We start from the raw sequence: 26,988 nt of genomic DNA on the forward strand, positions 1-26,988 counted from the left end.
ATACTGTCTTCCAGGTCATAATTTGTTTCTCTGCTTCCTCTAGACTGCTGTTTATTCCATCAAGTGTATTTTAAATTTCATTTATTGTGTTCTTCATCTTTTTTTTTTTTTTTTTTTTGTCTCTTTATTAATGGTCTCACTGATATCCTCCACTCTTTTCTGGAGTCCAGTGAGAGTATCTTTATGATCACTAGTTTAAATTCTCTATCAGGCATATACTTGTAGATACAATTAATTTTGCTTAGGTCTCCTATTATGGTTTTGTCCTATTCTTTCCCTTGGGACACATTCCTCTGTTCCCTTATTTTGTCTAACTCTCTGTTTCTGTGTGTTAGGAAAGACAGCTAAATCTTTTGCTCTTGAAGGTAATGGCCTTTATGAAGAAGTCCTACAGTGCCCTGCAGTGTAGTGTCCTCTGTTGCCCAGGACTTGATGCTTCAGGAAATGTCTTCTATGTGTGTTGTGTGTGCCTTGCTGTTGTGTCCTGTTTTGTTTTTGTTTTTGTTTCCTTCATTCTAGTCATCTGCAGAGGCTCTTTTTGCCTGTTGTGGGCAGTTTTTCATCCCCAGCCAGGTGGGGCACATTTAACAAGATGTGAGCTGGTCTGCTTTTGAAATGAGACCTGCCACCACTGGTACTGAGGCCCCGCAAAACGTGGGTCAGGAGAGGTGGTATTGGCAGAGTTTGCACCAGTCTTCTTGGGAGGGGACCTGCAGCACCAGTACTGAGGCAAGCGTGACTGGGAAGGGTGGATCTGCTGAAATGTGAGGCATTGGCGGGGGGTGGACAGGGGTTGGTGTAAGCAAGTTAGGTAGTGAGTGTAGGTGCTGTGCTGGTTCCTGTAGGTGGCTGTGTGTCTATGCTGGGGGGGCAGGGGAAGTAAGTGGTGGCTGCCAGCTCCTTGTTCCTGGAGGGGTCTCCCTATGATCCCTCACTCTCTGGGCCATCCTCTGAGATGAGTAAGTAACTTTCCCTCCTGTGTGCCCCAGGTGTTTTTCAATCTGTTGTATCTCCATGGGCTATTTGCCCTGCTGTCTCATTAAGGGCTGGGACTCAGCTTCCTAATGCTCTCCGGACTCTCCTGGAACAGACCTTACTGATTTTTAAAATTTCAGGCTAGTTGTAAGAACTCATGAGATTTGGCTCCTTTTGCCTTCAACGCCAAATATGGGGATTTGTCTTCACCATATGTGCTCCCCAGTGTGATAGTCTGTTTCTTCACGCCCCTAGCTCTCTCCCAATTGCAGACAGCCACAGTCCATTTCACTCCCAAACTGTGTCTCTGCTTGTCCTACCTTCTTTGATGTGGTCTCTTCTCTACCTTTAGTGGAGTTTCTTCTTCCTGTCTTCAGGTCATCTTCTCAGTTATTTATGCTGATGGGAATGTTATCTAGTTGTATCCACAGGATGAGGAGAACTTAGGGTCCTCCTACTCCACCACCATCTTTATAGCTTCCTACTGTCTATGTTTTCTTGAGGAGTTTTATGTTTCAGGTCTCACATTTAAGGCTTTAATCCATTTTGAATTTAGTTTTGTGTAGGATGTTAGAAAGTGGTCCAGTTTCATTCTTTTTCAAGTAGCTGTCCAGTTTTCTCAGCACCGTTTATTGAAGACTGTCTTTTCTCCATTGTATATTTTTGCCTCCTTTGTCATAGATTGACTATATAAGTGTGGGTTTATTTCTGGGCTTCCTATTCTGTTGCATTGATCTATGTGTCTATTTTTTTTTTTGCCAATACCATTATGTTTTGATTACTACAGCTTTTTAGTATATCTTGAAATCTGGGATTGTGATATCTCCAGCTTTGTTCTTTCTAAAGACTGCGTTGGCATTTTGGGGTCTTTTGTGTTTCCACACAAATTTTAGGATTTTTTTCTTATTGTTTTGTGAAAAATATTGCATTGGATTTGTAGATCGCCCTGGGTAATATGGGCATTTTAACATTAATTTTTCCAGTCCATGAGTGTGAAATATCTTTTCATTTGTTTGTGTCATCTTCAATTTCTTCCAACAATGTTTTATCATTTTCAGAGTACAGGTCTTTTACCTCCTTGGTTCGGTTTATTTCTCAGTATTTTATTCTTCTGGGTGCAATTGAAAATGGAATTGTTTTCTTAATTTCTCTTTCTGCTACTTTGTTATTAGTGTACACAAACACAACAGATTTCCTTATATTGGTTTTGTATACTGAGACTTTACTGAATTCATTTATTCCAGTAGTTTTTCTGGTGAATTCTTTAGGATTTTCTATGTATAATGTCATGTCGTTTGCAAATAGTGACATTTTTACTTCTTCCTTACAAATCTGGATGCCTTTTCAATTTCTTCTCTGATTGCTATGTCTAAAACTTCCACTTCTATAGTGGCATGATTTTAGAGGAAAAGTTTTCAGTTTTTCACCACTGAGTATGATGTTAGCTGAAGTTTTTCATATATGAAATTTATTATGTTGAGGTATGTTCCCTTTAAACCAATTTGTTGAATTGTTTTGTTTTTTATGAATGGATGTTAAATTTTGTCAGATGCTTTTTCTGCATCTATTGAGATGATTATTTTTATTCTTCAGTTTAATGTTGTGCGTTACATTGATTGATTTGTGGATATTGAGCCATCCCTCCATCCCTGGAATAAATCCCATGTGGTTGTCATGAATGATTCTTTTCTAATGTTCTGAGGAGGATTTTTGCATTTATGTTCGTTAGGGATATTGGCCTGAAGTTTTCTAATTTTTGTAGTGTCTTTGTTTGGTGTTGGTACCAGGGTAATGTTGTCTTCCTCAGAATGTACGGGATGCTTTCCTTCCTCTTCTTTTTGGAATAGTTTGAGGAGAATAGGTATTAATTCTTTAAATGTTTGGTAGAATACACCTCTGAATTATTCTGGTCCAGGACTCCTGGACTGTTTTGATTACTGATTCAATCTCATTACAAGTAATTGGTCTGTTTAGATTTTCTGTTTCTTCCTCATTCAGTTTTGGAAGATTATGTTTCTAGGAATTTATCCATTTCTTTTAGGCTGTCCAATTAGTTTGCGCATAATTTTTCATAGTATCTTATAATCCTTTGCATTTCTGTGGTGTTGATTGTTACTTCCATCATTTTTTATTTTATTAACTTGGGTCCTCTTTTTTCTTGATGAGTCTGGCTAAGGGTTTATCTATTTTCTTTTCAAAAAATCAGCTTTTGGTTTTATTGCTCTTTTGTATATACATTTTTTTAGTCTATTTCATTTATTTCTCCTCTGATTTTTATTATTTCCTTCTAACGTTGGGCTTTGTTTTTCTTTTTCTATTCCTTTAGGTGTAAGGTTAGGTTGTTTGAGATTTGTTTTGTTTCTTGAGGGAGGCCTGTTTATTATCATAAATTTCTTAGGACTTCTTTCACTGTGTCCAAAAGATTTTGGACTGTTCTGTTTCCATTTTCATTTTTCTCCATGTATTTTTTGATTTCTTCTTTGATTTCCTCATTGACTATCGGTTGTTTAATAGCATACTGTTTAGCTTCCATGTGTTTGTATTTTTCCTTGTGATTGATTTCTAGCTTCACACTGTTGAGGTCAGAAGAGATGCATAGTATGGTTTCAAACTTTTTAAATTTATTGACACTTGTGGCCTAACATGTGATCTATCCTGGAGAATGTTTCATGTGCACTTGAAAAGAATGTGTATTCTGCTGTTTTTGTATCTATATGTATCTGTTAAGTGCACTTGGTCTAATGTCGTTCAAAAATACTGTTTCCTTATTTTTTAAAAAAAATTTTGTTTGTTTATTTATTTGGGAGGGGGCAGAGGGGGAGGGAGAGGAAGAAGGAAAGAATCCCAAGCAGATTCTGCTCTGAGCACAGAGCCCAACATGGGGCTTGATCTCATGACACTGAAATCATGACCTGAGCCAAAACTAAGAGTTGGTTCTTAACTGACTGAGCCACCCAGGCACTCCAGTACTGTTTCTTTATTGATTTGCTGCTTGGGTGATCTACCCATTGATGTAAGTGGTTTGTTAAAGTCTCCTACTATTACTATATCACTGCCAAGTTTGCCCTTTATTTCTGTTAATATTTGCTTTGTGTATTAGGTGCTCCAAAGTTGGGTGCATGGATATTTACAGTTGTTATATCCTCTTGTTAGACTGATCCCTTTATCATTATATAATTCCCTTGTTTGCATCTTATTAAAGTCTGTTTTATTTTTTAAAAGATTTTATTTATTTATTTGAGACAGAGAGAGTGTGTGTGCACAAGCGGGGGATGGGGAAGGACAGAGGGATAAGGAGAAGTAGACTCCTTGCCAAGCAGGGAGCCTGATGTGGGGTTCAAACCCAGGACCCCAAGATCATGACCTGAGCCAAAGGCAGACACTTAACCGACTGAGTCACCAGGTGCCCCTTAAAGTCTGTTTTAAAGTCTACTTTGTCTGATGTTTATATTGTTACTCTGGCTCCTCCCACTACCCACCTTTTTTCATTTGCATAATATACCTTTTTCCATCCTTTCACTTTTAGTCCTTATGTGTCTTTAGGTCTGAGGTGAGTCTCTTGTAGGCAGTATATAGATTGGTCGGTTTTTTTTAAATCCATTCTGCCACCCTATGTCTTTCAATTGAAGCATTTAGACCATTTACATTCAAAGTAATTATTGAAAGTATGCACTGATTTTCAGTTTGTTAATTGTTTTCTAGTGGTTTGTGTTTTCTGTTCCTTCTTTTGTTCTCTTTCCTTGTGATTGATGGCTTTCTGTAGTGTCATGCTTGGCTTTCTATTTTTTCTGTATCTATGATAGGTTTCCAGTTATCATGAAGTTCATATATAACAATCTAAGTATATGACAGTCTGTTAAATTGATGGTCACTTAAGTTCAAACACATTAAAAAAGAATTGCTTTTTTACATTCCTCTCTCCATTTTATGTATATGTTGTCACATTTACATTTTCTTATTCATAATTTTCTTCTAATTATGGCCTTCTCTTTTCCACATAAAGAAGTCCCTTTATTTGTCAGGGGATCTCTTTATCTGTTCTTCAATTCTGAATGATAATCTTGGCAGGTAGAGTATTCTTGGTTGTAGGCTTTTTCTTTTCTCACTTTGAATATAGCATGCCATTCCTGGCCTGCACACGTTCTGCTGAAAAATCAGCTGATAGCCTCTAATGGGGTTTCCCTTTTGTGTAACTGTTTTCTTTTCTGTTGCTGCATTTACTCATTTTTAAAAAAGATTTTTTTTTTTTAATCTCTACAACCACTGTGGGACTTGAACTTAGAACCCTGAGATCAAGAGTCACACACTCCATCAACTGAGCCAGCCAGGCACCCCTCTCTCGTTGATCTAAAAATTCTAATTATGGGCGCCTGGGTGGCTCAGTTGGTTAAGCGACTGCCTTCGGCTCGGGTCACGATCCTGGAGTCCCGGGATCGAGTCCCGCATCGGGCTCCCTGCTAGGCGGGGAGCCTGCTTCTCCCTCTGACCCTCCTCCCTCTCATGCTCTCTGTCTCTCATTCTCTCTCTCGCAAATAAATAAATAAAATCTTTAAAAAAAAAAAATAAAAAAAAAAAAAATAAATAAAAATTCTAATTATTACGCATCGTGGTGAGGACCTCTTTGGGTTCATCTTGTTTGGGGTTCTCTGTGCTTCCTGAACCTAGATGTCTTTCCTTATCCAGGTTAGGAATGTTTTCAGCTATCATCTCTTAAAATAAGTTTTCTGTCTCTTTTTCCCTCTCTTTTCCTTCTGGGACCCCTATAATGCAAATTGTATTGTGCTTGATGTTGTCCAAGAGATCCCTTTACCTATCCTCATTAGAAATTTTTCTCTTTTTTCTCCCTCTTACCCTTCTTTCTTCCTGTTCAGCTTGGGAGTGTTCCATGACAGTGTTTGTCAGATCGCTGCCATTCTTCTGCATCTACTAATCTGTTCGTTCCCTCTAGTGCTTTTTTCATTTCAGTTATTGTATTCTTCAACTTTGATTGGTTCTTTTTTATATTTTCTATCTCCTTGTTGAAGTTTTCACTAAGTTCTTCCACTTTTCTCTGCATTCCAGTAAGCACCTTTTTTTAAAAAAATTTTATTATGTTACATTAGTCACCATACAGTATATCATTAGTTTTTGATGTAGTGTTCCATGATTCATTGTTTGCATATAACACCCAGTGCTCCATGGAGAACGTGCCCTCCTTAATACCCATCACCAGGCTAACCCATCCCCCCACCCCCTCCCCTCTAAAACCCTCAGTCTGTTTCTCAGAGTCCATAGTCTCTCATGGTTCGTCTCCCCCTCCGAAATGCCCCCCTTTATTTTTCCCTTCCTTCTCCTAATGTCCTCCATGCTATTCCTTATGTTCCACAAATAAGTGAAACCATATGATAATTGACTTTCTCTGCTTGACTTACTTCACTTAGCATAATCTCCTCCAGTCCCATCCATGTTGATGTGAAAGTTGGGTATTCATCCTTTCTGATGGCTGAGTAATATTCCATTGTATATATGGACCACATCTTCTTTATCCATTCACCTGTTGAAGGGCATCTCGGCTCCTTCCACAGTTTGGCTATTGTGGCCATTGCTGTTCTGAACATTGGGGTGCATATGGCCCTTCTTTTCACTACATCTGTATCTTTGGGGTAAATACCTATTAGTGCAATTGCTGGGTCATAGGGTAACTCTATTCTTAACTTTTTGAGGAACCTCTGCATTGTTTTCCAAAGTGGCTGTACCAACTTGCATTCCCACCAACAGTGTAAGAGGGTTCCCCTTTTTCCAGAACCTCTCCAACATTTGTTGTTTCATGCCTTGTTAATTTTTGCCATTCTAACTGGTGTAAGCACCTTTATGATCATTACTTTAAATTCCTTATCAGGCACATTGTTTATATCCATTACATTTAGTTCTTTTTCTGAGGTTTTGTTTTGTTCTTTCATTTGGAGCATATTCTTCTGTCTCCTCATTTTGCTTGATTTTCTGTTTGTTTCTATGAACTAGGCAGAGCACTACCTCTCCTAAACTTGAAGGAATGGTCTTGTGTATATTCATTCCCAGTGTAGATTGTGTGTTCCTGGTGACTTTGGCTGGCTAGTTGGAGCTGTGCCTGCCATGGGTCATGAAGTGGGTCTGGGCTGGAGTGGTCTTGGGGCTCAGAGTGTGCCCTGAGAGGGCAGCTAAAGTGGGCATAAGCTGGTGCAGTCCCTGGGGTCTCTATGCAGTGGGCATCCTGGAAGAACAGTCGAAACTGAAGTGGGTGTAAGCTGGAATGTCCCTAGGGCTCTCAACACAGAGGGTGGCTTCTCAGGGCAGCTAGAGCCAAGGTGGAGTGCAGAATGGGGGGTCCTGGGGTACTCCATGAATGGGATGCCCTGGCAGGGTGGCTGGAACCGAGGTAAACACAGCTGGGAGTTCCCAGAGTGCTTTGCATATGGGGCACCCTGGAGGTTGGCTGGAGTTAAAGTAGGCATAAAGGTCCCAGAGTACTCTGTGCTGGGGGTGCTCTAGCAAGCCATCTGAAGCTGAAGTGGTACAGGCCTGGAGTGTTCTGGGTGCTGTATGCCTGTGTCACCTGGGATGATGACTAAAGCTGTAAGGAGATGACCAGGGGTATCCTATTGTGTGCTGTGCTGGGGCCACCTTGGTGGGACAGCTGGGGCTGGTATGGGCTAGGGGCCCATGGCTTGCTGAAGTGGTAAGCCAGCTAAGGCACCCAGACTCTGCTCCCATCCATGTTATCAAGGTGGAGGGGGAATGTAAACCATAGAGCTCACCAGCTCCTCCAACCCAAAGAGATTTCCAGCAGCTTTTCAATTGTTTGGCAGAATTTTAGGGCTGGCTTTTAAATATTCCAGTTGCTCTTCTAAACTGAGTTTTTTTTTTTTTTCTTTTTTCCTCTGTCCCTGGTGTTGGGACTGGTGTGGGCTAGCGGCCTGGGGCTCACTGAGCTGGCAGGCTGGCTATAGTGCTTAGACCCTGTTCCTGTCTGCACTATCAAGGTGGAGGGGAGTGTAAACTATGGTGCTCATCAGCTCCTCTGACCGAGAGAGTTCCAGCAGCTCCCTTGCCATTTGGCAGGGCTCTAGGGCTGGTTCCTTTATATTCTAGTTGCCCTTTTAAGCCCAGCTTTTTTGTGTGTGTGTGTGTGTCCTGGGCAGATGAATCTGTTAGTACTGTCCCTCTCCAATGCAATTCACAGCATCAGGGGTGAGGTGCCCTTCATTGCCATGTCTCTGTCTTGCTGTTTTCTATGTGTCTATCTTTTGTTGTGCAGCTGTTCAGTCAGCCCTCAGTTCTTCAGGAGGAATCGTCCTATAAATAGGTATAGATTTGATGAGTTGAGGATCTTCCCAAGTTGTCATCTTGGACCAGAACCTACCATCTCTGTTTTAAAGTCTATTTTGCTGATGTAAATATTGTTTTGTTTTTACTTCCATTTGCATGGAATATCTTTTTCCGTGTGTATGTGTTCTTAGCTCTGAATTGAGTTTCTTTTAGGCAGCATATTAATGGGTCTTGTTTTTTATCTGTTCCTCCACCTTATGTCTTGGATTGGAGCAACTAGACCATTTACATTTGAAGTAGTTATTGATAGGTATGTACTTATTGTCATTTTGTTAATTGTCTTCTGGTTATTTTTGTAGGTTCTCTGTTCCTTTCTTCTTCTCTTGTTACTGATGACTTTATTTAGTGTTATACTTGGATTCCTTTATCTTTTATGTAAGAGAGATTTTTGGCTTTTGGTTACCATGAGGTTCATATATAATATCCTAAGTATATAGCAGTCTATATTAAGGTGATGGTCATTTAAGTTTCAGTACTTCCTAAAAGAATTTCATTTTTACTCCTTTCCCTCCATGTTTTATGTATATGATGTCCTATTTTGTATCTTTTTGATTCCCTTAACTATTTTTTAAGATGTAATTGGTTTTATAATTCTTTTAATCTTCATACCAGCTTTACTCCCTTTAGTGTATGTTTGCTTTTACCAGTGAAATTTTTTTCTTTTCATAATTTTTTAAAATTTCTAATTATGGCCTTTTCCACTTAAGGAAGTCAGTTTAACGTTTGTGGTAAGGCCAGTTTAGTGGCGATGAATTCCTTTAATGTCTGGGAAACTCTTTATTTCTCCTTCTATTCTGAATGATAACTTTGCTGGGTAGTGTATTCTTGGTTGTAGGTTTTCTCTTTTCATCAATTTGAATATAGCATGCCACTCCCTTTGGGCCTGAAAATTTTTGTTGGAAAATTAGCTGATAGTCTTATGGGTTTTCCCTTGTGTGTAACTGTTCGCTTTTCTCTTGCTGCTTTTAAGATTCTCTCTTTATCTTTTTGTCATTTTAATTACTATGTGTTTTGGCGTAGACCTCTTTGGGTGCATCATGTTTGGTGTTCTCTGTGTTTCCTGGACCTGGATGCCTGTTTTCTTCCCCAGTTAGGGAAGTTTTCAGCTATTATATACTGAAATAAGTTTTGTCCCCATGTTTCTCTTTTCTATCATGCAAATGTTATTATTCTTGATGAAGAATTCTCTTAACATATCCTCATTTTCTACAGTTCTTTTTGTCCTTTTGTTATTCATCTTGAGTGCTTTTTACTACCCTGTCTTCCAGATTACTGGTCTGTTTTTCTGCATCCTCTACTGTTGATTCCTTCTAAGGTGTTTTTCCTTTCAGTTATTATTCAGCTCTGCTTAGTTATTTTTCATATTTTTTTGAAGTTCTTAATGAGTTCATTCACTCGTGAGTAGTTTAGGACCACTACTTTAAACTCTTTGTCGGGTAGATTGCTTATCTCCATCTTGTTTAGCTGTTTTTTTCTGGGGTTTTTGTCTTTTTCTTTTGTTTGGATCATATTCCTCTTATTCTGTCTGACTCTCTGTGTTTCTTACTATGTAGTAGGTAGGTCAGGTATGTCTCCTGGTCTTGAAAATAGTGGTCTTCTGTAGAATGCATCCTGTGGTGTCCAGCACAATCCCTCCAGTCACCAGAAACAAGTACTCCACAGGTGTCCTCTGTGTGCACTGTGTATGCCCTCCTGTTGTGGTTGGGATGCAACTGCTGTGGGCACACTGGTGGGCAACACTTGCCCCTGGCATGGATGGCTGCAACTACTGTGGGTATGATGGTGGGTGGGACTAGCTCCCCCAACCCTGGGGAAGGAGTTGCTCTAGAAAGGCACTGGTACTGTCTGGGGCTGCCCCCTGGGTGTGGTACGAGCCGCTTTAGAGTTACAAGGTAGATGGAGAGTGTCAGAACTCATTTCTACAACTGTCCAGCTAGCTAGGCTGAAGGAGGGCAAGAAAAATGATGCCTGTCAGCACCTCCATTCCCTGAGAAAGCTCCTGCAGATACCTACCCCACTCTGGCACATGTCCTAAAATTAGTTAATAATTCTCCTGGATGTACACCCGAGGCAGTTTTCAAACTGCTATTTCCGTGCTGGGTCTCAGGTCAAGTGATACAGTGTGTTGGCCATTTAAGAGCAGAGACTTGGCTTGCTACCCCCACCCACCAGAGTTAAGCCCCAATGATTTTCAAAGCCAGCATTATGGGGACTTTAGGCCCCCCAGGTGCCAGATTTGGGGCTTGATCTCCTTACTCCTCAGGAGGTCCTCTGGTGCCTATAATATCCCTTCTGCATGCGGGTCACCACTGTTCCATGGTTCCCTACCATGTTTCTTCCCCTCCTATCCTTCTCGATGTGGCCTTCTCTTTAGTTGTAGAGATCTGCTCTGCTACTCTCAGGTCATTTTTAGAGTGAGCTGTATTACATATTCTGTGGGAGGAGGTGAGCTCAGGATTCTTGTACTCTGCCATCTTCCTCTCTCCTTCCCATCTTGGGGCTTTAATCCTAGCCCTAAATCTGTGTGGGTACAGACATTTGATAAAGAATTATCAAGGGCAGACTTTTTGTTGTCATTCCACACATATCCAAGGATGAGACATTTATCCTTACTGACTCTCTGGGGGACAAGATTTCCTAGTTTACCCACTGAAATTGTTGCCCTTCAGAAACCCCTGGCTTTATTCAGGGGTCTGATCCAACTCCATCCAGGCTTTTTCTCTTGACCCTGTATGTGTGACCTATTAAACCTTAGGCTATAGGCCATTAGGAATTAATACTTACTGGATTTATACTTCCTTCATTTTGGCATCAGAACAATCCACACCAGTTTAGGCATGCAATACAAAAAAACCTTTTTAAAGTCTTACCCAGATTTTTAAAGCATGCCAAGAGGATTTGTCTGAACACCTAGTTAGCCATAATGTTGAACACTAAAATCTATTTTCCTCTTATAATGGTAGTGAGAGCCATCATCTCTGACTTGTTCCTAAGACCATGTCTTTGATATGTCACTAATATATTCACTGTTAGTTTTCATCTTTATCATAGCTAGGTAGTTTCCTTTTCTTACTGTTTCACTTTGAAATGTATCAAGGATTATTTGACATCTGATAGAATAATTCACATTTGCTACTGACATTTATATATATAACTCTTGTATTTTTTTAATAAGATTGATAATATACAAACATGGAAAAAATTCAAGCTGTGAAACTTAAGTCCCTTCTTCCCATTGTAGTCCCAAGTTCCCTGGTTCCATTCTACAGAGACAGTTAATTGTGACTATTACCGAAGATGTTCTCTACATACTCAAGCATTAGATGTGTCCCGCAACTCACACACACAGTAAACTATATGTACAGTTCTGCACTTGGACTTAGTAAGAAATTTTAGAGAGCTTCTCTACTACTTATAAATAAAAGAATAAAAATAAAGAGACTGCCATCCAGCTTGAGGTCAGAAAATGCTTCCTCCATTTTAAGAATAGCAGTATACATTATCTGCAAATAGCTACATGTGGCTAGTGGTACTATATTAGCTCAGCTGGAAGGCTGTAGAGGCCATCGTCCTGGTTTTACAGAAGAGTGATCTGAGCTACAGAGAAATGCTTTAGTGGTAGAACCAAGATTGGAACTTAGTTCTCCTGTCCTTCTCTTCATTCCTCCTTCAGTCTTTCACAGCTTCTACTTCAGCCTACATACTTTGGGGTGTGGGGAAGTGACTGTCAAAACCAATATGATCAAACCCTTCAAGATGTTGCTCCTCCTGGGATTCACAGGATCATCCCCATTCAACATCACTGGTTTCCTTTAGCTGCTTATTCCTTACATTGCTAGGTTTTCTTGAAACTTCCCCAACTATACAGCTCCCCCTCTAATTTGATATCATCTTTACCTCACAAGGAGGTGCTTTGTTGGTATTTCCTCCACTTCCTCTATGGCTCCTAGGTCACCTTCAAAAGCCCCATTTCTCATGTCACTTGGCTCACAAGCCATCAGCAGTTACCATTGCCTACCCACCCAATGCAGTCTAAAATTCTTTGTTCAAGGTTCTCTATAATGCAGGCTCTTCTTCTTTCTCTAAATTTTTTTTAATTTAAATTCAACTAGCCAACATAAATTTCAGATGTAGTGTTCAATGATTCATCAGTTGCATATAACACCCAGTGCTCATTACATCATGTGCCCTCCTTAATGCCTTCATTTTAGAATGGTTTTTAGATTTCTAGAAGAGCTGAAATTATAGTTCAGACAGTTCCTGCATATCCTGAATGCAGTTTCACCCATTGTTAACACCTTACATTACTAAAGTACATTTGTCACAACTTCTGAACTGACATTTGTACAGGACTTACTGTTCACACCTACTCATCATTGTCACCTTTAGTGTCCTGTTCTAGGTTTTCAGACTTTCCTTGCTCTTCATGACCTTGACATTTTTGAGGCGCACTGGGTTTTTCCTATGTTTTTCTCATGGTTAGACTGAGGTTATGGGTTTTGGGGAGGAAGACCACGGAAGTGAAGTGCTGGTTGCATCATATCCAGGGTGTATGCTATCAACATGACTTATCATTGGTGATGTTAAGCTTGATCAGTTGGTCAAAGTAGGGTCTGTACCTTGTTTCTCTATTGCAAAGCTATTTGTCTCCCCCAACTCCATACTATAATCATTGGAAGCACGTCACTAAAATGCAGTCTACTCAAAGGGTGGGAGTTAATCTTTGAGGGGGTTGTAAATACATGAATTATTTAGAATTATTCAGTGAGGAAGAGTTGTCCCTTTCCTCTCATTTAGCTATTTATAACAATATGAACATAAGGATATTGATTTTACACTTTGGACTACAATTCTACTGTCATTCATTGTTGTGCTCAAATTACTCCATCATTAGCTACTGGGGCTGTTTTAGGTTGGTCCTGAATACTTTCAGCATGCTGCCCCACAGATAAATACGTTTTTTCAGCCCCTCTTTTTGGCACAGCAAGAGTCTCCAGTCCTAGAGTTTGCAAATTCTCCACATACCCTGGTTTCTGTTATTGGAGAATGGTGCAAGAAATCAAGATCCGGGTCTCGTCTGTATCAGCCACAAGTCCCACACAACCAATCTTGATGATCACCTACCCACACACTCCTTGTCTGCACAACACTCTCCCTGCACTCACCCTGAAATCAACAGGGGCCTACCAGCAGCATTTTGTTGTGCTGACTAAAATGTTCTTTTCCTTCCACACCTGGTTGAAGTTCTCCTCCCATAAGGCCCCATTCAAAATGCTGCCTCTTTCATGTCACCTTTCCTAAACTACTTGATCTCCCACAGCCCTCTGTACTATCAAGCACTGTGTTACATCCTATGTTACACTGCAACACATTTTTTTTTTCTTTTTTCTTTTTTCTTTTTAGATTTTATTTATTTGAGAGAGAGGGAGAAGCAGGCTCCCCGCAGAGCAAGGAGCCTGATGCGGGGCTCGATCCCAGGACCCCGGGATCATGACCTGAGCTGAAGGCAGACGCTTAACCGACTGAGCCACCCAGGTGCCCCCACATTTACTTTTATATCCCTAAACTCAGCAGTTAGCATGTAGCAAATGAAATGGTTGTTGCTTAATGACTATTAATTGACAAGAGTAAGGTCAGTGTAAGATGTACTCTCTAGGGTCTATCAGGGACACAGACACAAACACACACTCTAAAGTGAAACAAAAAACCCTCCTGCAGAACCTTTATGTCCAAGGGACCCTTCTCCATCTCATGCTTGAAGATCTCCTGTTTCCCATATGCTATTGGGAAAATCCGAAGGAAGAGCCTTAGGACTTTCATCCCTCAAAACAGGTGAGGACATGCACATGTTTAAAGATAAGAATCGGTTAAATAAAACATACCCTAAGGAAACTCACAGAGCTATCCCAAGTTGGGAAAGCTTATGTTCACATGAAACGATTATCTTGTGCAAGCATTTTTCTAGAATCCTTCATCTCCTGCCTCTCTCGGTCCTATCGCCTAGGTGTTGGGGATGCAAATAGAGCAAGCTTTGGTCCTGAGGTGTGGGAAGGGCCGGAGCTGTTGGTGTGAGAGACTTGAGGGGATGGGGTGGCATCATAAATGGGCAGGCCCGGCTGGCCAGCATCTGCATTTTCCCTGGCAGCAGCACCGAGGGTGCTGAGAAACAGCCAGGCTCAAGAGGAGCAGCTCCTAAGGCAGATGTGTGCCCTCTCGTCTTCCTGGATGCTGTGGATGCCCCTTCCCAGGGCTCCCTGGCTCACCTGCAGATGGTGCCCAGCACACCCCATCAGTTTCCATCTCCAGCCCTAAAGCTCTCCTGCTCAAGAGCTTCTCCGGCAGGAGTACAACCTGGAGGCCCTTAATTCTTACACAGGCAGTCCTCACCCAGCGGGTGACAGGAGGCAGAAGGTAAATGCCTCTGGTCCCTGTCCTGGGAAGGATGACTTGAGGTGTGTTGTCACCTGGTTTCTCAGAGGGAAAACTGCAGGACTGAGCGCTGGGTGCAAACAGAGCCGCCGTCCTTATGAATGCGCCCTCAAAAGGGCCTATCTCTTCCCCTCTTACGTTTCCCACCTGATTATTCACTTTCTGAGATTCCCTCTCATATACACTTCCTCAACCCATGTCCTTGTCCCAGCATCTGCTTTCAGGAAAACCTAAATTTGGAAATGCTGCCAAGGCAAGACCCAGGGAACAGCGGCTGCTGGGTTAGGCAGCTCAGAAAGAAGGACTGGGGAAGGGTATGTCAGGACAACCTCCCAGACATGCCTGGGGTCTCTGAGAAAGGCAAGCAGAGTAGACCGTGCTGCCGAACAAGGAGCATCTGGCTGTGCAGCGGAGACCCAGGTATGACCCTGCCTTCACAGAGCTTGTGGTCAGAGAACTCCCAGCCAATGCTGCTCAGCAGAGGGGGCCTGTCATCCTACTCAGGCCTTTTGCCGAGAGATTCTTGCCTCCAGATCTTGGTCATGTCTAGGTTCTGAGTCCTTGCTCCATGAGGTCATCAACCTGGTTCCCTGGATTCCAGATCCATATCCTGCTCTGGAGATGTGACTCGCTTAGCACATCCAGACTCCTGGAGGTGCCTGTGGCATTTCCATTTTCCTCTAAGTGCCAGTGTTTCATAGTTTCCTAAACCCAACCTCAGCCCCTCCTACTCCCATGCCCAGCCCCCGTACAATTTGAAAGTGCATTTCTGGGAATGATCATGCCTGGTTCATCTTCGAACTCCCAGGTCATAGGACCGTACCTATGTATAGATGTTTATGTGTGCTACAGATAGCAAGTTAAAAAGTCTCTCTCTCATATGCCCAGATATTGATTAGAAATACCATTTTCTAACAAAAGAAATGAGAGCTCTGTGGAGAAATGGCTGATTCCAGGGCCAGAGTAAGTAAAACTTAAGATGAGTCTGGGACATCTCATGATGCCAGAAAGTAAGGAAGTGCTAAGAACAAAAAACATGTGCTGGCACGTCCAAAGTGGCCAGGAGCCAACCTGAAAGAGCTCCAATGGTCAAAGCTGGAGGTATAGGAGCCAAAAAAAAAAAGGTAATATTGGATTATAATCTAAAGTATAAAATAAATACCCTTGTGTCCATACTGAATAAATAAATAAATGGGCAACTTTTCCTAACAGAAGGATTCCAATTAATAAATGTGGAAGGAATGGGTGTGCCCGGGTGGCTCAGTCAGTTAAGCATCCAACTCTTGATTTTGACTCAGGTCATCATCTTGGGGTCATGAGATCAAGCCCTGCATCAGGCTCCATGGTGGGTATGGAACCTGCTTAAGATTCTCTCTCTCCCTCTGCCCCTCACTTCTCCACTCTCCCGTACACATGCTCTCTCTCTCTAAAAAAATGAATGAATGGATGAATGTAGAAGGAATGAAGAAAATAGAAAATATCCACTAGGCAACCACAGTAATAACTGAGGCAGATATGCTCCAACAATTAAAATCAGTGGGGAAAATTTAAGGAAAAACAAGATATTTGCATAATCTTATCTCCCCCACCCCTAAATATATGAATCACTAAAAGAAAAACAGTAACTTCACAGTGAAGAACTCTGACAGACACCACCTTAACCAAGTGATCAGGGTTAACTCACCAGTAATAAGACATGTTAACCTCAAGTACTCCCCTGATACAGTACACTGAGAAGGACCCATCACGTCTGTGGTATTCTTCCCCTAAATATGTAACCTTCATCTAATCCTCAGAAAACATCAGACAGACCCAAGTTGGAAGCCATTCTAAAAAATAATCAGTCCTTTTTCAAAAGTGTTAAGGTCATGAAAGACAGGAAAGGCAAAGACCGTCACAGGTTGGAGGGGACATGACTACTGAACAAAGTGTATGATCTTGGATTAGATTCTAGAGCTGAAAAAGGACATAAATGTAAAAAACTGGTGAAATCCAAATAAATTCTGTAACTTAGTTAATCATCATGCTGAGGTTGATTTCTTAGTTTTGGTCCTTGTACCGTGGTCAGGTAAGATGTTAGCATAGAGGGAGCTGGGCCGGGGGGTCAGGAACTCTGCATTCTAAGTCTAAAATTAGTTCAAAATAAAAGTTAAAAAAAAAAAAAACAAAACCTACTGACAAATGGCCTATGAAGTGTTAAGACAAATAGTAAAATATAAAGAGGATCTGGAAGTTCTTAGAAGGCTACCAGGGCAGGAAGCAGCATGCCATGGAGAAAAGGATTTTTGGAGCCAGAGAAGTTATGGCGGCAGCGCTGGGGCTGGAAAGTCGTGGAGAAAGTTCCACCGACCTAGCATGGAGGGAGCCAGTACTTTCTAAGTGCTTCAGACATCCTACCTGGTTGAGAAATGGGATGGTTTGACACATGCACTTGGGAGTCCGGTTGTCACAATTTGTGACTAACAGAATATAAGGGATGAAGGAGAAGGAGCAAGAGAGGAGGACGCCTAGGTTTTTAATCTGAGCAACTGTCTGTGTGGTTGTGACACCATTCATCCCTCTGGAAAGGAGAATGGCTTTGGTGGGGAGGGGGAGGAGATAAGCAGGTCAGTTTGGAGCAGGTTGGTTCCAAGGTGCCTGGGTAACACCCAGGTGGGCATGCCTGGAAGGCAGAGGAGTACCTTACAGCTTCAGAGAGTGATCCTCAGAGAGGCGATGGCTGGAATGTAGAAGTAGGTGAAACACCCAGGAAGAGGATGTGAGATCGAGAGAGAGGGGAGGGGGCCACGCATGGAAGACTGAGGAGTCCCCACGATTATGCAGAGATGAAAAGCGTACCAAGAAGTCGGGGGGAAGTGGCGTGTGTGGGAAGCCGAAGAGAACCAGGAGGGCATGAGATCCCAGGAGCCCCTGCGCTGGGGAAGGGGGACGAGACTTTCAGTAGTGTCAGAGGCCACAGCATAGGAGGTCACTGGAATCGACACTGGTGGCCTCAGAAGGGAAAGCCGGTGGAGAGGTTGGGGTGGGACCCAGCTTGTCCCTCAGGGGGGCATGTTCAGTGGTGGGGGAGCAGATACAGAGCCAAATATTCTTTTGATAAACTTTGCTGGGAAAGAGGAAGATAGAAAAATAGAGGGGAAGTCGAGGTTGGAGGGGTCACCCCAAACTCCATCTCTAGACTGACTCCTCCCAGGAGCTCCCAATGCATATTTTTACCTGCAAACTGGTTCTCTCCACCTGGTTATCCTGCCTGTAGCTTTTTAATATGTGTGCCCAGCCATCTACCTACAAAGGGTCTAAACTTAGGTTGACAAAAGCAGCGTTGAGATCTGAAATAATAATCAAATGTGACTGCCCCGTGCCTGACTCAGGGCTCCACAGACATGATGCTAAGCGGTTCTGGAACCACGTGCAGAGGCAAGATTACCTCATGACCAAGTTCCATCACTCCCTGACCACGTTCCGCCCTTGCCCTGAAAGGCCCGCACAGAGCATTTTGAGACACTTTCAGATCCTGACAGGAAATTTGCTTGGGGAGGTAAAAGCTGCAGTCACTGAAAGAGACGCTCAGTTGAGGCTCTCGGCTTTTCTACACGGACATGTGCCAAAGCCTTTTCCTCTCCGTGTTGAGCTGCATTTACAAGCCTTTAAATATTAACACTCGCTAATACTGATGTTTGAGTACCATATCAGTTTAGCTTCCTAGAAATGACTAGATTTTATAACACTCATTCATTCAGTACACATTAAGTGCCTGACCACATGTGGCAGGCAAACTGCAAGTACTGGAGACGCCTGGATACATAAGTACGATGTGGTGTTTCCTGCCCTTGAGGAGCCACAGACATTTCCCTGGACAGCTACAAACAACATGGAATGTCATAGAATAAAGGCATGTATATTATATACACATCTGTATGTATGCGTGTGTATATCCGGGGGAACACAGAAGGTGCATGACCATCACTTCTAGAGGTGTTTGTTGGAGGTACGAGGGGCAGGCGCACTCTACGAACCCCAAGATTGGTTTGCCTGCTGGAGAGAGGGAGAAGGCCCCGAGGCGGAGGAACAACATGGGCGGAAGTATAGAGATGTAAATAGGTACATTTACATAGGTATACAGAGGTAAATAGGTAAATAGAGATGTAAATAGTAACGTAGCAATGGTATTCACAAAAGTAATAAAACCAGTACTCATGAAAAGGATGAAAGACATTGACGGGGCACTCACTGCGTGTCTGGTATGATCCTAGGCACTTTACGTTGCACAAGCCATGCATGCGAGGGAGTCCCGAGCTGAGGCTGAAAGATAGCTGGGGGGTCGCCTGAGGAAATGTCTGAATGCGGTGCTACAGGGCCTGCCTGGGTCCCCCTGGCAGGGGAGAGCAAGCACCGGACAGACTAGACTTGGGTTTTGAGGAGGCTCGTCTGCTGGTGCCGTGGGCTGGGGGCAGTGAGCCGGGAGGCACAAAGGTGAGGCCGGAAGCTGTTTCAGGAGTTCAGACGAGTGAAAATGGCAGGGAGGATGGATGCAGGAGACAATGTGGCAAGAAGAAATGAGCCCTGGGGGCCCCCCACGTATCTGAGGTCACAAGAAAGAGGGCAAGAAACATCTTTGGAAAAGTAGATGAGCTCAGCGTGAGGGTAGCTAGGAATGGAAGTCTAGAACTTGGAGCAGAGGTTTGGACGAGAGAGAAAACGGGCAACAGCTGAGGAAAAGTCCAAATTCAGTCAGGCTGAATTTGGCCTTTCAACACTAAGATCAGCCCTGAATTTGCCTTTCTCCCCCTGGAGGCCTTATATCTCCACAGGAACACAGAAGGGGAACATACTTTCCCAGAGACAACACACCTAGACACGCAGAAGCCGAACATCACAGAGGCACAGGTTCCCACACACTTGCACCTGACCTAGACAGGGATACACAGAGGAACACACACACAGGTCCACAGATCGCAGAGGTACACACACACGCCCAGAGGTGACAGAGGTCTATATAAACATGCACACATGTAACTAGATCTACAGAGGCCACACCCGCACAATTTTCTAGAGGGGGTAAGGCATGTTTTCCAGTATACAGTGGAGTCTTTTCATCTACCCAGCTGATGACCTTCAACTGCTAGGGGGAGCAGCCCCATCCGGTCATTGACCTCCCTCTGCAATTCATTCCGGTAGAACCGATTGCAGGAGGACAGCTAAAGGCTCCCCTGGTCTGTCGTCCCACACCCTGCACAGTCCTAGTCCACTGCACATGAGCTGCTGTCGGCTGAGCACAACTAAGTAGGAGTCGGTGAGCCACCCACCCGCCGATCAAAGCTCTCCACTGCAACATTCAACCCCCTTCTCACCAAAGAGCTTCTGTAGGACTTGTCCGTCGTATAAATCTTCAGCCAGGTCTTTCACGATGATTCTTTCACCGACAAGCACATCATTAATCCAGTCAATTAACACCTACAAGAGAAGAGTCATGGGTATTTTCTTATAGATCAGCTCTCTTAGCCTGGACAATTAAAATCTAAATGAACTTCAGATCTGGAAAGCAGCAGAACTGTCCATGTGACTCAGTAGATGGATACAAAGCAGTGTGAACTCTAGGGGCCCTGCTATTTTTCCGGTATAAGCGCTTCTAAGCTGGTGACACCAGTGTCCCTGCTGGTATTTTTTGGCCCCTTACCACTTCTTACCCCAATGGCAAGCGACATTCACACAGTGTTTGGGTGTGTAGCTAGTACCAGGCAACGGTACTGACTCTGGAGTTACACAACCTGGGGTTAGTGACCCACTAACTGATTCGTGTAGCTCTGTCATCTACGGACCTCTGTGTGTACCTGGCAGGCTAGTTTCTGCTCTGAGCCTCTGACGGCCCACCTCTAAAATGGAGGAGGAAAAGACCTCCCACTTGAGGTAGCAGAAAAGAATCACATATGGCAAGGGCCAAATGCTCAATAAATCTTATGAATCAATATGAATATTACTATGAATAAATAAAGCTTTCCCCTAGTATGACATTTGGTCGGGTGTTACTATCACCCCTATGTTCAGGAGGGGAGATCAGACACAGAAGTGAACGTATTTGCCAAGGTCACGTTGCTGACTGGACAGAGACCAGAACCGAACTCTTGTCCATCCCCTTTTAAGGGACTGTTCTCCTCCTGGCCCCAAACAACATCTCCATGGGGCCAGTGCAGTCTCCAGTGCAGGCTGTCATTACCTGAGCACCCCCTGCATCAAGCACTGAGCGGAGCCATTCCACGGGCATCCCCTTTAGTTAATCTGCACAACACCCACGAGAGGGAGGGAGCATTCGTTTCATTTTTCAGGTAAGGAAACTGAAGCTTGTTCAAGTCGGTTGTCTTTTATTTAAAATTTTTTCAGGTCATTTGTTTATTATTTTTATACAGTAAAATTAACTCATTTTAAAAGATACAGTTTGGTGAGTTTTGGTCATTGTACACAGTTGTGTAACCACCACCACAACCAAGATGCAGAGCTGTTCCCTCAGCAGAGGAAGGTTCCTTTGGGCTCTTTGTGCTCAGTCAGTCCCCTTCCCTGAGGACAGGTCAGGCAACCACCATAATTTTGTAAAAATGGAATTACAAAGAACATCACCTTGTGTGTTTGACTTCTTTGACTTAGCAGAAATAGATTGCCTTTATTACAGGGGCTGTAGTTGGGCTGGGTTTCCAAACCTGGGGGGAGCCCGGGGGCTTCACAGCACATTGTTCTATATTGTTCTACTGTTGGTAGGAGCTTCCCTCCTTACCCTTCCTCCCTCCCTCCATCCAGCCATACCCCACGTATCCCCTACCCACCCACCCAGCATTTATGAATATGTGCTCCATGTCATATTCTGTGCTGGATCCTGGGGTACAATGATGAAAAAAAGAGGTGGTCTCTAACCCTGAGAAGCTCATCATTTAGGGAAGGAGACAGAGGTGTCTGAGTAGTGGTAACTAGTCATCAGATGGTGACTCTGAGGGGACAATCTAAGGTTGAACAGGCAGCTAGGGCATGAGACCCCAACCACCACCCTCAGAAGCATGGGCCTCAACCTTCAGTTGGCAGGAATCTACACACACGGTTTGAACAGGAAAATGAGAGATCTGATGCACATTTTGAACGAAGCACTTTGGCGTCCAGTGCCTTTTCGTCCTGTTTTGAGTGTAGCTTGGAGAAGCTAATGAAGAAAAACACAGGATGGGGAATCCAAAGGGGGATGGCATCAACACTTTTCAGGGGATGACCACATGCCAGGCCCTCTGCCAGGTACAACATACACGATGTAATTCAATCCTATCTACTTCTGTTTGAATTCCATCTCCTCTACTCAGCTGGGGCCATACACAAACCAATGGCTTTTCTAAGACTCACTTTCCTCATCTGTAAGCGGGGATGACATGAAGTCTTACTTTGCAGGGTGCCTTTGAGGGCCCTTGAGAAAAGCAGAAAGACTGCATGAACCTGAAGATCGTGGCAAATTTGAGCTCATCTGCACTAACTTCTCTGGCACTTACGATCCACACCATTCCCTGGGCAGCTGCCATGTGCCATTTTTGTTAAATTTGAGATGTCCACCTATGGGACCACGAGCTGCCCATCCAGAGCAGGTGGTCTACAGACGCCTCTTAAACCCGGGGGCGGGGGGTGGTGGTGGAGGGGGGCGGGGCAGCTGACGCCCTTCCTGATTTCTTCTTACCTTCATCAGTTCTTGCAGTTTGGGGTCGCTGCGGGAGTTTGGGTCCACCATTGTTCGCACTTCATTCTCCTCTTTAAAAGGAAAAGGCAGTCAGTGGGGGTGGCTCCACTTGTAGGCATTAGGCTAACCCAGAGAACAAGAGACCCAATTACCCAGCATGGTGTCCTCCGGGTCCAGCTCGAAGGGGATCGGGCTGAGGGGCAGGTTGATGGCGTTCATGCCTTCCTCCTGAAGCTCCGATACTGCAAGAAGAAGACAGGCAAAGTCACACTGCAGCCCACCGGTGACGGGGAGGCACTCTGTTACAAACGTGTTTGGGATGGACATTAATACAACCACTAAGGTTAGCTTACAGCTGTTACTCAGCCTGCAACAGATTCCCTGCCTCTCCTCACGAACAGGACCGAGTAGTCCCCTTCAGGTCACCTCTTCCGACTATCACCTCACTCCCTTTCCTCGGGGAAACAGGCCTCTGTCTGCTCCCAGACACGATCTCAGGATAACCACAAGTGAGGTGGGCACTCACATCTTTCTGAGGTCTCTGCCTGTCACCTCCTGCCTGCCCCTCCTTCCAGGGCTTTCTATCTGGTGCACAGTGGGGGCCCGGTAACCGTTTGGGTGAACAAGGTCACCAAGTCAAGGCCACATTTATGTTGTAAGCCATTTCTACCCTTGGTGCAACCCTCCTTTGGCTTCTCTCCTTATTTGGCTTCCCTAAGTATTTTTCTGATTATCCTACCTTCTCTTTTCCCTCCACCTCACCCCAGCCGCTGCTCCAGAACACCTCAGTCTAGCCTCTTTCTGGGCTCTGGTCCTGTCCCTTCAGCTCTAATGAGTAGGGGGGCCTGGGGGCCAGGCATCTCCACGCTTAGGCCCATTTCCTCAGCTGAATGTCAAGAGTTCGACTGGATGGATGGCCAGCGAGTCCTTTTCACCATTTTCAAATCCTAGAAATCTACAATTCCACTTTTCTCAAGGAAAACAAAAAGAGGTCAATGGCCACTCAAGCCTTCCAGCCTGCTCCCCACCATACGCAAGCCCCCCCCCCCGGCCACCACAATGAAGCCTCAGAGAAAAACAAATCCCTACCACAAAACCACTGTGTGATGGGCATTCGATGAGCACTGACCTTGGATCACTGCCCCCCACCCCTAAAATCAGTGACTGAAATCTCCTCACCTCTACTCACTTCCAGTTTGGAGAATTACTTTTCACCAATTAAGCACAGAAAGGCCATTTGCTCTGAAGGCACTGGTCACCAAAGGGCTCTCAAAGAGCTAATATGGCAGCAGCAATCAGCCTTAATAAAAGCAATGTCCCATCTTTCCATTTGATTTATTATTATTTTTTTTTATGGAATCTGGCCTGACTGCCAGCATATAGTTGCAAGAACTCTTAAGCACAAGGCAGTCCCTTACAAAGAGTTCTTTCATATTAGCAAACTCACTGATGTTTGCAGTTGGACTGGGGACGAGATTGCCTAACAAAGAGAGTGAAACACACTCTACCCTAAAGAGAGACAACTTGCATTATGAAGCTGGTATTTAGTCCCGTTGCTGTGGGCTCTTGACATTCATACGGGATATCAGCCAGTCACGGTCTTGAATCTGCAAATTCACAGACACCCACCACTCTATATAATTCCCCTCATAAAACATAACTGAAAAACATAAGCCACACCTTCAAGGCTAAAATGATTCTGATAAGCCTAGGATCACGTTTGCTTTCTAGTGAAAAACAATGGACTCCTGCAGTCTTGTGAGACTCTTAGAATTTCTTCTAATATTCCTCCTAAGACTGGCAGTTCGCTTTCTTTTCCAGGCTGTTTCTCACAAAGAAGCAAGATTTCCACCACTGAACAAGCATTACTGTGCAAGCACTGGGCAGCGGAAGTCAAGTCACGCTTAAATGGGGGCGTGAGGCTGGGTGTACTGGCCGGTGAAGACACTAGCTCCTGCCCAGGACCTTCTCTACCTATGTCCCCACCCCCCAAACCCCCCTCCCCCCAGGGCTGCACTGTCAGTACAATAGCTACCAGCCACATGTGGCTATTCACATTTAAATGAATTAAAAATTCCATTTCTTAGTTGTACCAGTCACACTGCAAGTGCTCAGGGGCCCACACGTGGCTAGCGGCTAACATGCTGGACACCACAAATGTAATGATGTCCATCATTACAGGAAATTCAATCGGATGGTGGTGTCCTAGTTGATCCTATATCTCCAAATGCTGATGATGTCCACATTTAAATCTCCAGACAAGGCCTGACCCCGAACTCCAGGCTTACCCAATGTCTCCTCTTTGGTTTATTAATAGAGATCTCAAATGTATACCTCCACAACAGAATGATTGTCTACACCCTCACCCCCACCATGACAACACTTAAACAAGACCGTCATTCCCCTGTTCTTCTCTTCTTCGGTCAATGGCATCACCATTTATACAATGGTTTAAGCCAAAATCCAAAAAATCATCCTTAACTTCCCCTTCCTTATGTCTTGCATCTAACACATTGGCAAGTCTTGTGGGCTCCGCCTCTAGACCAGGATCCAATGCCAACCACTTCTCACCATCTCCACCACACCATCCTGGTTCAGGCCACCAGTATCTTTCACCTGGACAACCAGAACCACCTTCCAACTGGTCTACTGCTTTCTGATGCATTTTCCCCACCCCTGTCTACTTCCCACAGCACAGTCAGAATGATGTATAAGGATGTAAATAGCATCATACATTCTTCTGCTTTAAGCACTCCTGTGGCTTCCCATCATACTCAGAATAAAGCTCCAACTCCTTACTAATACCCACAAGTCCCTCTGGTTAAGCCCCCTGCTCCCTCTCATGTTTTATTTTCTGCAGAGCACTCATCACAATCTGAAATAATAATCATCCATATGTCTGTTGTCTGTTTCCCCCCACCCCCCACCAGAAAAAAAAACTGTGAGAAGGCTGGTACTTCTTCTCTTTTGTTCACTATTAGATCCTCAAAGAGGAGCCAGAGTGCCTACATTCAAATCCATGATCTACTAGCTCCGTGACCTTGGGCAAGTTCATTAACTTCTTATACCTCAGTTTCCCCATCTGCAAAATGGGAGTGATAATATTACCCACCTCCTAGGGTTGTTGAGAAGGTTAAATGAGTTAATATATGTCAAGCACTTGGAAGAGTGCCTGGTAGTTGGTAAGAATTGTGTAAATACATTATGTGGGGGCACCAGAGTGGCTTGGTCAGTTGAGCGTCTGAATCGCGATTTCTGCTCAGGTCATGATCTCAGGGTCATGAGATGGAGGCACGCGTGGGGCTCTGCGCTCGGCGGGGGAGTCTGCTTCTCTCTCTCTTTCTACCCCTCTGCCCCTCCCCCTGCTCACATGCACGCGCTCTAAAATAAATAAGTAAATCTTTAAAAAATTAAAAAAAAAAACCTGTTGAGTAAATGAATAACCCAAACTGTTAAGACCACCGTTTGACTGCACGGGTTATGAATTGAGCCAGAATTTGCCAGAGCAGTGTAGAGAATGCAAAGAAGGATTCTACCTTGTTCTCAGGGGAAAAAAAAATTATATTTTGGCCTGAACCTGTGTGCACATGTGTGTGCTTATGTGTGTGCTTATATTTTGTAAGGAGAGAAAAGCCGCATCTGTTCCAAGACTGTTGTACAGCCTGAGCTAATCTGTGAATATAGAGATATTTACACCTCCAAAATGGGACTAGAAATGTAATATTTGCAGCAGTGACTCCTAAAGATGGGTCTGAACAGGATCTTTTTTATGTGTACATCATCGTTAAAATGTTTTCAGATGAAAAAAATCCCCAGTCAGAAACACTCCCCTCTGCCCTGCCTCTTTAATTCACTCACAGAGACATAACAAACCCTAGAAGAAAGGCTGAGATATGTTTGCAATTGGAAATGTTTTTTTTTTTTTCAGGAAATGATTTGGTACAGGAACATCATTCCCATCCCATTAACTGCTGACTCTGAGCCAACTGTTTGTAAAAGTGAATATGCAAACTGCCCGGTTCAGGCCTAGCCCCCGCCCCATGGGGCCACGTTAGTGGCCACTTTCCCAAAACAGCCCTCTTGCTTTGGAGGCTTCCTTTCTATTAAACCCAAGCAGGACCCAGCAGAAGCCCCTCGCCAATCCCTGTACTCTGAAAGAGAAAAGAGCTGCAATTGAATTTTCTCGGCACAGAATAGGAATATGATGTTTATCCCTTGAACCTCCTCTAACAATCTGAAACTAGGGCTCAATGTGCAGCCCGTGGTGTCTCGCGGCGCCATTAGTCATAACTTAATAAACAGATTAAATGCCCAGCTGAAGGTCGAGCTCGAGAAAGCAGGGTGATTGCCTCAACTCCTGCCTGAAGTGCTCGCCATCAGAGAGGGGGCTTTGGCTTTTCCAGGAAAGGCAGGCTGACCCTGGGTCCAGTGGTGCCGCAGAAAAAGTATATGGATGGGCTTTGGAGTTTAGAAGAGCTGGATTTGAATCCTACTTCTATTTTTAGGTGGGACCTTACATAAGCGATCTAACCTCCCTGAAA

General features: G+C 43.8%; 1 protein-coding gene across 1 annotated transcript in view; it reads right to left on the minus strand.

Annotated features, from left to right (window-relative positions):
- The window catches only part of PARVA (parvin alpha), a 173,935-nt gene that overhangs the window by 50,201 nt on the left and 96,746 nt on the right, over positions 1 to 26,988 (minus strand). The window contains exons 2-4 of the mRNA XM_044919800.1: positions 22,600 to 22,689; positions 22,448 to 22,518; positions 20,100 to 20,202 (exon numbers count right to left, since the gene is read on the minus strand). Of these exons, the coding sequence (XP_044775735.1) occupies positions 20,100 to 20,202; positions 22,448 to 22,518; positions 22,600 to 22,689 (264 nt within the window). The remainder of the gene's footprint in view (positions 1 to 20,099; positions 20,203 to 22,447; positions 22,519 to 22,599; positions 22,690 to 26,988) is intronic.

The sequence above is a fragment of the Neomonachus schauinslandi genome, chromosome 11 (assembly GCF_002201575.2).
Source record: "Neomonachus schauinslandi chromosome 11, ASM220157v2, whole genome shotgun sequence".
Taxonomy (NCBI): domain Eukaryota; kingdom Metazoa; phylum Chordata; class Mammalia; order Carnivora; family Phocidae; genus Neomonachus; species Neomonachus schauinslandi.